The sequence below is a fragment of the Furipterus horrens genome, unplaced genomic scaffold (genome assembly GCF_987537825.1).
Source record: "Furipterus horrens unplaced genomic scaffold, mFurHor1.1.pri manual_scaffold_3, whole genome shotgun sequence".
Classification (NCBI taxonomy): Eukaryota; Metazoa; Chordata; class Mammalia; order Chiroptera; family Furipteridae; genus Furipterus; species Furipterus horrens.
In genome coordinates, this window is record NW_028327173.1 from 95651960 (window position 1) to 95665371 (window position 13412).

Sequence of the window (13412 nt, forward strand, 5' to 3'; positions counted from 1 at the left end):
TCAAGAATTGTACCAGGTTGCTCTCCTCTGTGCCATCAGAAGCTAGAAATAGTATGAAATAGCAGAACTAGACTACTGTTATCTAATTTTAGAAGATAAGTAGTAAGTAGTAGGGATTCTTTTAGCTGATTCTTCTTTTTTAGGAAAAAAAGACATAATTAAAAATCTTCTCTCTGGTAATTAATCAACAAATATTAAGTACATACTGTACATACTATATGTAATGACTTCCAAATTTATATCTTCAACTTGAACCTTAACCCCAAAGTCCAGATTTCTCTCTATAGCCTATTCAACCTGAATGTCTACTGGACTTTTCAAAAACTGAGCTTCTGAACTTTCCCCCCAAATTTGCTCCTCCCATGGTCTTTTTCATCTCAATTAATGTCAACTCTCTCCTTCAAGTATTCAGGAAAAGATTTGGAAATCCATCCTTGTCTACCATCTTTTTTTATACCCCATTTCCAATCCATCACAAATCCTATTGGTTTCAAGTATAATATGAAATCCTGGATGGGATTCTGAAACAGAAAATTGACATTAGGCAAAAACAATATCTGAATAAACTATGGAGTTTGGTTAATAATATATCAGCATTGTTTCATTAATTATGACAATATCAATGCAAGTTTTTAAAAACAGGGAAATTTGGGTATAGGCATAGGGAAACTCTGTGCTATTTTATCATTTTTCACCTCTTTGTAGATCTAAAAATACACTCAAATTTTAAAAAAATTAAGGAAAAAACACAAACAAATGGATTCTGCTAGTTTCTTGCTCACTAGAGCCTGTGGCTGGTTTTCTGAAGTTGAAGGATGGAAAGTCTAATTTGTTGTTTGGATGGTCTGAATAGAGGATATGGTCAAATCAACAGAAGGCCATAAACATTGTATTATTTCTGCAGAGAGAACTATCAACTTATCAGCACTATTTCACACTTTGTTATGCCAGGAAAAATTGGTAACCTGAAGTCAGTTCAGTCTTTTCATAACAATTTTGTCAAATAATTTATCTCTAACAAAAACATAACTTTGCTTATTCTTCCTGAAGAACAAAGTTTTCTAATTCTATAAATATGCCAAAACTTCGGCTTTTTAAAGATTTTGCTGTAATTTTTTATATGCTATCCAAGTGAAAACATGTATTTTATTTTTTATAGAATATATCATTGATCTGAATTAAAAAAAATTTTTTTTAAGAGAGAGCAGCAGAAAATGCTGTTAGAATGGGGATGGAGGAGATCAGCAAAAAGTCCAAAAAAGGGACAGAATTCTTCATGCTTTGAAGAATTGTAGAACTGTCTGTATTAGTAGTTCTATTTTTTGAGCAACCCAGGGTTTATGCCACTTATCTAAAACTAGGAATGCATGACTCTTAGAATCAGGCAGGTTGGTTATTTTACTGGATTTTCTTTTCTTGGCCTGTGATGGAAAAATAGGGGGAAAGGCACGGTGTTGCCTTCACAGAGTTTATGAAAATTCATCCCTGTTCTTTGTAACTCCTTAGATGCCTGTGCCTTTGATATTTCCCTAGAGCTATAAATAGTAGGAGATACTGCAAATAATTTTTAAGTATTAAAAAATTAAAACTTGCTAAGTGCTTTCAAGAGGATCTCTCACATTCATGTTCAAAGTGTCAGAGGGGTAAACAAAGGTGTTTGTGGGGTTCCCTCACCCAGGATCCTTTTGTATGGGAATGAGCAATTATATAATCATGAGTCTGAAAAGGGCAGCATATCTGGACAAATAATTGCCAAAGACAAATGCAGTTTTATAATTCTGAGAGTATTGCCACACTGATGAAAGGAAAAGGTGAAGGTGATATTTCATCCAGGGCTCCCAATCTGTCCTTTCCTTACCTGACCTCTGAAATGGAGCCACTAGCCTTGAAAAGCCTGGAGTCTAAAATTAATATTCTTCCCCATCTGACTAAGAAGGCAACAGCTGAGCAACATGAGATCAAGGACCATATTAGTTTAAACAGGGGCTTAAAGTGGCATTTGAGAGAGAGGATACTCCTTTTCATAGTAGAGACGTGTGTTTTCAGAAGATTTATACTGACTGACAGCAAAGACTTATACCAGAAAATTGTGTAGTCATTTTGAACTCTGAACAACTTCCCTTCATCTGTCAGAACTTATACTCTACACTTGGAATGGTCAAAACCATAGGATGTCCTCCTATAAATGGTAATTACTCTATTTTTTAAAAAATTGTTATAATCTCTCAAATTTCTTCTCTATCTCTCCACATTGCCTTAAATAATAAGTTGTACCAAACTTCAGGTAGAGATTACATTTAATTCTTTTCCCCAATTATTGTAAGTTGGACATAAGCTTTTGTTTTAATGTTTCTTTTTTGTGGGTTTCTGATTCAACTTGAGTACCATCTGCAATTGCATATTATATTTTAGTCATAATTTGCTTTAGAAATAGTTATGCATTTCTCTTCTTATTTTAATGATGAGTTTTTTCCCCAGGGCATTTTGAAAGAATCCTAATAGTGGTCTATAATGTATTTTATAGAGTTCTGGTTGATACTATTTACATTTTAGTGTGCTTGAATGTAAGATCTTTGTGTGACTAAGTTGACTTTTGTAGGGCATTGGATTTAAATAATTTGAAACTCAAGGTGTCATTTTACTATATGAGATGAGAAAATGAAAGATGAAGTTTTGTGGAGATAAGTTTTGTGGAGATTATTTCAAATTGACAAAAGCTGAAAGAAGAAATTTTCAGAAAATCTCCAGCAGAGGGCCTCAGGAGTTGGTGGTGGGAACCTTCCATAAATTTGTGCATGAATGTAGATCTCTAGTATCAAAGCAGTATTACATTTATTACCTAATTTGTAAGGAAAGAATTTCAAGACAAGCGCAAGGATTTGAACTCCTTGGTACTGAGCTGTTATTGAAGATGAAAAGAAAGGTATCTGGGTATCTTATCTACAGAGAGAGCTGTAAGGAAACAAATTTATTTTAAAAAAATAAACACCAAACACTTCAAAGTGTAGGCAGAGAAGGACTCTGGAAATGACTCATGTGATGGAGACCACTCCCCAAAGGAGGTCAAAGTTCCCAAGAGAAGCATGTGAGACCCTTAAGACAGGAAGCCCTTCCTACTATGGAAAAGAGAAGCAAAGCCTTCAATCCCAATTAAATACAAAGAAACTATATATTCTGTATTTAAACTGGCCACAATATAAATATTATTTTATGCAGTGAGGAAATATTGTAATCTAGTGAAACTTACAGTTGCTTTCTTACTATTTGCTTTTGTAGGAAAATGTAGGGGAAAAACTTTTTTCTTTTAAAAGTTCATCATTTGAAACTCAATATTAATATTAACATTTCTCTTCCTATTTTTGGATCCTTCCTCTAGTTTAAACAGAAGAGACTTCAGAATTTTCACTGGTCATTTTCCCAAAAGTCAAATATGTGAGTAAGTGATGAGAACTTTGTTTCTTTTCTTTACAGTTAAGAGGAAGGTGCAATCAAAAGTCATGACTGTGTCTTGATTTACAAATCAGGGACAGAGGGAGATGAAAACCACACTCCAGACAATAACTTAATTGAATGCACCACCAAGATGTTAAAAGTGAAGAGGCTGGAAGAAATCACCACGTGTTACAACAGTAACCATCTGAAGAAAATGGCCTTTTTCCAGTGCATGGAAAAGGATGAGAAGATGAAATGTTTTCTGGGAGAAAATTCTAGTGAACAGGATTCAGGATCTGGAAATAATGAGGTAATTGTGTGCTAATTTAGTCCCCTGAAAATTATTAATTCTGCCTTATCTTTTCTTACATACATCAATGAAGATAGCCATTTGTCAGACCCTTTTCAAATTCTACTTTGTCACTTGTGTATCAAATTAGGGAACATTTATAAATAGGCAAGCTTTAATTTTGTCCCAGTGAGGATTATGCATTGTAAATTATATGGTTAAGTTTGGTAAATACTTAGAAAGCCTTTGAATAGGCATCTCTACCTGAAAACTACATTGTAGTTAGTGGCTTCAAAGTTATGAAAGCAAACTTATGGAACACACATTTCTTAAGACGGATCATTTGAAAGGGTGGATTTGGGCATGAAATTCTGAGAAGCACCACTAGGGGTATAATTGCTTTGGAGAAGTTTCAAATCTCCTCAAGACCTTATGCTCCTCACAGGGTAGGTGGTAGAGTTGTTGACATTGATGGCCAGACAGGGATAAGCAAGCCTTGCCTGATGGCATGCCTGTGTCATCATTTGTGCAGTACAAGGGTGCTGAGCCCAATTGTGGATGCTTTATCTTTGGCAAGTTACTAAACTCAGTCAAGGGGTTGCCTCATGTGGATAATGGGATGACAGCTGTTGTGATAATTAAGTGTGATATAATGTATAAAAAGCACTTAGCATAGTCTCTGCCACCATAGTAAACATTTAATAATTGTTAGCCAGCAACAATCCCCTCCCCTTCCTTACCTTAGTCAGTTCCCTCTCATAGATCTATAGACAGGCAGTTCCTGGCCTCACATGGGCCTCACAGCATTTTGCCTATTCCTTTATTCTAGCACAAGCAATTGTTTTGAATGTGTTTGTCACCTTTCTCTAGTATCACTTCTCAATGTCGGGACCTCATAACACTTGTTCTTGCATTCTCAGTTGCTTTCCCAGTAACTGGCACATAATAGGCACCAAAATAAAAAAAAAAAAAGAATGTTTGTGGAAGGAACAGATCTATTTAAGTGAAATCTGCCTTCTGAGTGAGGGTTAGGAGTCATTGTTTTATTAATTGGAGCAACTGATTCTTATTAAGCTGGCTTGGGAAACACCTGTTTTTGTCTAGCTACTATTTAGATACAAAGGGCATTTCTAATGAACAAAGAATGAAAGAATGAAAGAGAGAATAAGTAATGAGGTCGAAACTTAGGCTTTAGATCTCCACTTTCCCTATGAATTAATATCTTGTTCTGTATGCACCAAGAAGAAATTTCCACCAGCAAAATTTCAGTCAGCTATGAAGGACTTCCTCATTAGGGCTGTTACAAAACAAACAAACAAGATTTCTTTTTCTGTTTATTAATTTCTGTAGGACAGAGAAGATAAAATCTTCTTGAATAACTTTGAAATAATCAACTATCTGAATAGTTTATATGAATTCGATTATTTTTCCCATACTGTTTTTCTCCAAATTCTGATATTTTTGTAAGTAGGCAACCTTTATAAAGAATGAGCTGGAGCTAAGCTGAAACATGAACATTTTAAGGAAGAATTGTTTTTGTGATGAACTGCTCCAAAATATTAGAAATCAAAAGATTTGGTCATCAAAAATTTTAGGATATTTTTGAGGCAAAGATGAAGAATGTTGTTCTTCAGAAACCCTAAAAGAACATCATTCACAATTATTTGGGTGCTCTCTGTGTAACATAGGCCTCCTGGCTTTGGTCCTTCAGTCAGTACTGGGAGGAAAGTGGGAAGGAATTGCTAGTAGCTCCATACATTCCATTCAGTTTCTTATTTGTAAATGGTGAAGGGCCAAGAGATGTCAGCAATAAATTTCCCTGTCTCTTTCTTGCCTTGTTGAGGATATATGGGCACACGAACATAGGGCAGAGACCTCTTCCCCTTTCTGTGGCTGCCACGGCCCTGGTGCTAGAGGTTCTTGCTTGCCCAGTCAGTGGTTGCCAGAGTAGCCAGCAGGCTTTGGCAGTGGGTGGGTGGAGTAGGGCATTCCAGCAGCTCAGATGTCTTTGGGTATGCAGACAGAGCTAGATTGACATGTTTCCATCTTCTTATGGGGGCACAATAAATTACTCTCTTTTCTCTTCAGGGATTATTTAAAAAAACAAAAAACAAAACAAAAAATCCTCACCATAACTTTCTCCACATATTCACCTCTTTTGTCTCTTCTCTACTTGAGAAGATTAGCACTGTTAATCATAGTAAAAACCTTCCCTTTGGTGCAGTGGAAAGAATTTACTCTGCCTTCAGAAGCTATGTGATGTGGAAACTGTGTTTTAAAGGCTTAAAGTACAATTCTTTCTAGAAAAGTCTTTATTCTCCAGTTCCAACAGGGCAAGTTATCTATAAATTTAACAACTTGTATTTTTTAACATGGTTTGGTAAAGTTTAGATTCTTTTTCTTTTCCTGTTCTTAACCAAGTTTTTCTATTTCATTTATTTTTTTCTCCACCAGATTTTATTAATACCCCATATTCTATTTTTCTAGCATGTTTGTTCATTTTATTTTCTACTTTTCTTTTTACCCTGTTTTCTAATTTCTTTTTGTCTTTCTATTGTATTTAAAGGATTTTCAAAATGACCTGTACAGTGTAGAATTTTTAAAGGTTTTAGCAGATATGTCATAATAAACTTGATCTAAATATACATATATGCTGTTGAAATCAAATAAAACCTAAAAGAAATTAACCTGCCATGTATGAGTGATGAGTTTAATAGTTACTGTGTATATACCATGAATTCATAAATGACAAATGACTCATAACTATAATAGTATCACTTTTATACAATCAAATTCAAGATTTCTTCTTTTGTTACTTCTTTATTTCCTATATCAATAGCCCCCATTCTGCATTTCCCTCAGATATAATTTACCACCTAATGCAAACACACACACACACACACACACACTATTTACTTAATGAAAGACAAAAGAGCAAAATGACTTTTTGGGGGGGCAACTAGAGTTCCATTCTCCCATTGGGCTCTGACTGCTTCCCTCTGCCTTCCCCTGTTTGCTATTCATTCCCCTGCATTTTATGCCCAAGATTATCTATGCTCACCTCCTTGTTATTTGATTTTCCCCACCTTTCTGTACACCCCTAGTTATTTATCCTCCATCCAAAAGTCATGGTACCAATCAGGGGAGTGAGGCGAAGCTGTGGGAGTAGAAACTAAGGATGACCCTAACAGAGGCAGGACTTCACAGTCCCTGGAATGTTTAAATGCCTGGTACAAATACTCCAAAGGTCAAACAAAACAAAACGTTTATTAACAGGATATGACTAGAATAGAGTGGGGTGGAGAAAAACCTGGATCTGCCTATTCTGATTGCAGTTGGTGCTTTTAATAGCAGGTGGCATTTCCTGACTAATTGCTATGAAATTGTACCACCAGTGGCATTCATAGAGACTATAGCTTAGATCTCAAAATAACACAGAAGAGGGTGGAGTTCTGTAACTTTTTAGAGTTACATTTTCCCACCTCTACTTCTTTATTAATCGTCCTTGAACCAGGGACAAGCTTTTTTGCATTGGTGTCAATTGTCACCACAGGTCTCTCTCTGACCCTGCAGCTGTTTCAGATCTGTTACACAGATCATCATATTTTTCCTTTTAAAGAGAGATTATCTGTGGATCATGTAACTGGAAACATCTATTGCAAGCTCCTGCAAGAACACTCTGCAATCCTGCAAAGCCTACTCCTTAGAACAGAGCACATAACAACTGATTGCATGGAAACGTGCTTGTGCTAGATCAGGGGAGAAAAGGATCATTTAAGCTGAGTGACTTCTTCTATAGCTGCTCCCAGAGAATGGACTCACCACTAAGAAAGAAAGACATCTGGATTGTAGGTAGTGTGTGCCTTATCTCGTCTTCTTTACTCTGGCTTGTGTTCCGGTTCATGATGACACGAGGAGGTAGCAGACAGTCTCTGGCTCTTGAGGACACACAGGTACTAATATCACTTTTAACTAAGAGAGATTCATTTTACTGTTCTGTTTGAATGTTTCCAATCAGAGAGTGGTGCTTGACAAAGGGGATGGGATGCATGCCCAAGACTACCCCCTCAGGAGAACAGAAGTGATAATAGAGGCAGGTGGTGCATTTCAGTATTTCTAACACCCGCACCAACTTTTGGGGAACCTTAAAGCTGCCGTTCTTGGTACATACTAAAGTTGGCAGCCTGTTTTTGCTTGTAAGAACTAAAAGTAATGTCAACATCTTTTTATTTTCCTACTTCTTATAAAGCTTAATTATGAAAATAACACAAAAACAAATCTTTCTTTCCCCTTATTAAGAAGTCTATGGCACAAACAGTATCTGAAGAGGGATCACCTCTACTGAGAAAGCTATCCAGCACAGCCTTATGTGCCCTTTTCCTTGAACCCTTGCCTGACAAAGCTTTTCACTTGATGCCATAACTATTCCAGGAATGGAATTCAGCCAGGATAATAGTACAATTCTGAAAGAAGAAAAATAATTCAGATTCTAGGAGTTTTAGCACTTTCCTAGAGAGGGTATTTGTACCCGGAAAAGCAACTCTTTCTACATGTTTAATTCTTTTTATCAATTAACACAGAATAAGTTATTTAGAAAACAATATAAGACAGTTTAGAAGATGCCACAGAAAACAGTCTGCATCACTGTTTCAGTAGGATATGGATTTATAGTAGTGTTCCTCAACTTTTTTTTCATCATCATCTCTTTTACTTCCAGAGACTTTTGGCTTTTATCCCCTAGTTGAACCCCTCCTATGACCTCTTAATACCATAGAGAGACTGTATCTCTGTTTAAGTATTAATGGTATATCTGTTTTTTATACATAAAAAATAAGATTTTTTTACCCCTTTCAAATAATTGATTTTTACCTTCTTTGGGATGCTATCTCCCTCATTGAGAATGCATGGTTTACAGTTAAATTTTTTTTCTCCAGGCTAGTTGGGCAGTATATTCCCATGCTGGCTTACAGTTGTGAGTATGTAGAATAGTTTATTCTTGTATTATTATTTATTTTTTATTGTATTATTTCTATACCAACAACTGTAAACCCACTTTTGCCCCACCCTGCATATAAGTATTTTATTTATGCTTTATTCCACAAGAAACCCCCAAGTCAGCATCTTGGTGGTGTTTAGAGGACCGAGAGCCATGGGAGTCAGGCTCTCTAATGTCTCTGAGCCTTTCCAGGGGACCCTGACAGTAAACATTTCTGGGACCATTGAGTTCCTTTTCAGAGGAATTGCCAAATATTGGAATGGTTTATCATGTGATCTATCTTACTTGACGACACAGTAAAAGAGCTGGGAGAAAGCTGGATAGACATAAACAGTCTTTTTAAAAAAAAATAAGACATCATAAGACATTATAAGTCTCTTTAGCTCTGACCTAACATCATGGTTAGGTCTGCATTTTCAGACGTGGTCATCATTGCCCAAGCATTAATAATTTTTGGCTGTTTAACGTATCTCCTATGGGAAATAGTAGAAGAGTTTTCATCTCCCAAATGGAAAAGAATGTTATTCACCCAAGATATGAGACTGTAACCCTCATAGTATTTCCCAGTGAAAAGATCAACAAGATATGTAGCCTAAGTAGGAGTGTGTTGATGTGCGTTTAAAAAAGTTTTTGCAACTTTTAATTGTAAAATACAATAAAAAATAAACTATTAAAAAAACAACAAAAAACAAAAAATAAATAAAATGTTTCTTAAATCAGATTCTACAACACATCCTTGTACCTTTCCCTATTGCTAATGATTATTTAGAAATGTGGGCTTAGAAATTTTTATAAGCACAGCAGTTTTAAAAACAGTCTTTTATAGGGGCATCAGAGAATCCTACTTGTGATATTAATCCTATTTGTGATATTAATGTGCTCTGTATCCATTCAGGATGTAAAGCAATTGAAAGGTTTTTCCAGTAACTGGGTACAGATACCTGTCCATGTGGTCCTGGGCTTGCTGCACCAAACACATAGATGATGTTTGTGTCATTTCAGGGTCTCAGAATAATTAAAGTTCTTGACAGTTCTGTGTTAGGGTAATATGAGAAACTTATTTTCTCTTTCTAAATGTTAAAGTAATGTAGTAAAAAATATAAATATTGCACATCAAGTCTGTGTTCCTAGGTAAGGAAATATATAACACATTTGATAACATAATTCCTAAATGTCCACATCAACTTACCTAAAACATTATGGTTGTAAAAGCACACTGATCTATTAGTGTTTCCCAGACTTCAATTTTTCACATATCATCTTTATGACTTTTGCTATACCTACATAATAATTTTACCCCTATTATTTTTATATATCAAGCCATTTAAAAATATTAGCAGAAATAATAAAGTGAAGTTATGATTTTGATGCATTTATTCTAAATTTTCAAATATATAATAACACACAAGCACACGCATAAATTTTAAAAGTGGCTTTGTTTTTTAACCCCAAATCCCTAACACTGAGGTGATCCCAAGTCACCTGGTGGAAGCTATTTCCAGGTCTCTGTCTTGTGCCATTTGGCTCTTCCAGCTTCATTTCTCATTTTCTGCCTGCCGTTTGGTGACAATAACAAAGACCAGAGAAACTGGTGATAAGCAGTCAGTAGTGGAGAGAAGAGAGATTCAAAGTCTTCTCTCTAGATAGCAGACACATAGAAAATAGATAACATGTAAAGTTTTTTTAGTGCTTCTTATGTGCCTGGACCAGTGTTCTCCATATTGCTGCTTCTGAGACCCCATCAGAAAGCAGAGCTGAGATAAAAACATGTGTGTAGATGATTTGTTTGGAGAATTGACTTCAGGGAATAGCATTGGGAACCTGAGGAATGTGAAACAGGAAAGGAGGGAAGCCCCAACAAGGTCACATTGCCAAGCTGGGTGGTGACCTCAGAGCTATTCACACATAGGACTAAGTGGGCCCTGACCTACTATTGCCATCCCCATAGTCAAGGGCTGTCTCATGGGTTGACTAATCACACGATATTTTCAGTCGCATATGGGTGAATACTGGTTCCCATTGGGACCCCAGGCAACACTTAAACCTCACAACTTTTAATTTGGGAAATGTGTTTGATTTTCTAGTCCATTGAATATTTTAAAATGATAGACGCTTACTTGGATACCAGCACAAACTATCACATAACCCCATGGCTCATGGCTTCATCCTTTCAGGGATTTTCATGAGCGCAGGTTATTGTGGCATTTTCATAATGAATGGATATGAAAGGCCTATGCTCTAGCATAGAGGCTGTGACTTAAAGATTAGGAACATGAGAAACACAGCTTTGAGAGACCTTAGATCTCAGTTCATTCAAATCCTCTTTGAAGGGGGGACTCAAAGTCCATGAGAGGTGAAATTGACTTGCTCAATATTTGTGATGTCAAGGGACTATCCCTTTCTAAAATCAGAATTGCCTTTCAACCACATTTTCTACGTCGCTGTTTTCATGTTTCCTTTCGTCAGAGTCAGCATTTGTCACAGAGGGGGTGGGCAGCACTTGGCATAGTCACTGTCCAGGTTCCCCATTGGCTTTTTCCCATGTGGGCACAGCACCTCAGTGACCAAGGAGACTGGGTCAGCCAGCATGCCTCGCAGGATGGCCACCTATCAATCAGGCTTGCTGACCTCTTGCTTTTGCGCCACCTTTTTCTAGATAGGAGCATCTGGTTCTTAACTTTCCTGTGCCTCAGGCTCCTCCTCTAAGACAAATTTCCTCAAGGTGTCAGTCTGGGAGCTCAGGTTTAATGCTCTTGTCAGTGGCCAGGTGTCACCAATGGCAGTGACCAGGCTAGAAATGAGAAGTATGTGAGCCAAACCTCTGACTTATCTAGTTGACTTTTAGCTTGTAGTATTTGCATTCCAAATGTGAATAATGAACGAGGATGTAAAGTTTTTTTGTTCTTATATTTTTAAATACAGTTTAATCCCTATCTGAACTAAGTTATAAAATATAAAAACGTATTATAAAGACAAGATTTTAGTTCATAATGTATTTTTCTGTGTCCTTGGGAAAAAAAATCTACCTTCTGTGCACTTTAAACATTTTATAATACCATTTTCTCACTTGCAGCCATACAGTTTAAGTGGAGATTTTGCGCCATTTTTTTGGTATTCCAAGGTGCAAGTATACCCTTGAAATTTTTAACATTGGAGTGCTGATAGAGCAGTATAATTCACCTGTAGCTAGTGTTGTCCTATCACCCTGGGTCTATTCCCGAGCGTCTCTCAGTTCTATTGGCCCATTTCAGCTTGGGTTACCTTTGAGTCTAGCATATATTTAGTCTCCAGATGCTTTCAGAGTCTGAAAGGGATTTTGAGCTCTCTAGAACACCTAGGCAATAGAAAAGGAGGAAACATCAGGAGGTGAAGATTTTGTTTAGAGCTTCTAAATTTCCCAGAATCTGCCAAAGACCTTAGCACTCCCCTGAATCACTCAAGCCCCTTCAGTTCCCTGGGGAGAGCTTCAGAGAGTCGCAGGAGTGTGGTCTCAGAAAATGCTCATTACCCACTCCAGCCTGAACCTCAAGGAAGCTCCCAACCACTCTTGGTGTTTTCCTAATTGCCAGGGACAGAGAGACTGAGACAGGCAAGGGAAACACTTGATGAACCTACATTGTCCAGCACTGCCTTTTACTGGGACATCACCCACTAGAGAAGCACTTCTCAAAGTGCGGTCCTTGTACTCCCTGAGGGGTCGGACATAAGACTTTCATGTGTCTGCAAGGCCAAAACTATTTTCAAAATAATTTAAATATTTTTGCCTTTTCCTCTCCCTTGAATTTGCCCTAATGAGGAATTGACAAATGTGGGTAAAACTGCTAGCACCTCAGCACAAAATAAAGTAATGGCACCTAAGTGTACTAGTAACCATAGCATTTTTTCACCAACAGTGACCTCCAGTGGACAGAAGTTGTGAACGTCACTGCAGCCCTGCAGTGAATGAGAGCACTTCAGGCTAATCCTTCTAACTGTTGAAATCAATGTCATGCATCTGCAGTCAGCACATTCTCTCAGCCTTTAGTTCATGGACACAGGAAGAATACATTGAAACTAATGATTATTTGAAACATATACTAAGGTTAGAAGATTATATACTAAATGCCATTTCTCAGCATGCTATAAAATACTTAATTTTTGTTATACAGTGTATAACAGTTTCTATATTTCATACCCTAGTCATCATAATTACATCTTGACTATTAAACAGAATTAATTTTTCACTAAAGATAGATCAGGAAGGTGGATAATCCAAAGGTTATCTTGTTTAGTGTTTATAATATTACTTGACATTTGGGTGGTTTACATACACATAGTTTACCTAATAATGAGAAGTTATAATGTGAGACCATTTTTTTTACTGTGTGATATAGTTTAGTGTAAGACCACAGCTTGAATTTTATTTCTGCCTCCTGCTAACTTTATGACTCTGAGCACATTATTGAGCCTTACTCAGCCCATTTCCTCATCTAGGGTTAATAATAGCGACCCCACAGGATTGCTGTATACATCAGTTAACATAGCACTTTGCATGGAGAAAGTGCTCCATAAACAAAATAGTAAGCTTTACACACTGGGCACCTTTTGTGTGGCCTTGTCTCTTTGCTGTTGTGAACCCCACAGATCTAGCTTCCTTTAAGGATTTTTCTCCTTCACTGTCTTTCCACCCTGTATTTCCTTCCATGTTTTCCAGCA

The 13412-nt window shown here is 36.8% G+C and overlaps 1 protein-coding gene across 2 annotated transcripts in view; it reads left to right on the forward strand.

Moving 5' to 3' along the window:
* Positions 1-2028: 2028 nt before the first annotated feature.
* The window catches only part of MYLK4 (myosin light chain kinase family member 4), a 111944-nt gene continuing 100560 nt past the window's right edge, over positions 2029-13412 (forward strand). The window contains exons 1-2 of one of the 2 annotated variants that reach the window (XM_090269910.1): positions 2029-2188; positions 3472-3742. In XM_090269910.1, the coding sequence (XP_090126036.1) occupies positions 3584-3742 (159 nt within the window). In that variant the 5' untranslated portion in view covers positions 2029-2188; positions 3472-3583. Of the gene's footprint in view, positions 2189-3471; positions 3743-7370; positions 7675-13412 lie in introns of those variants that run through there. The other variant, XM_090269911.1, reaches the window with a different exon arrangement.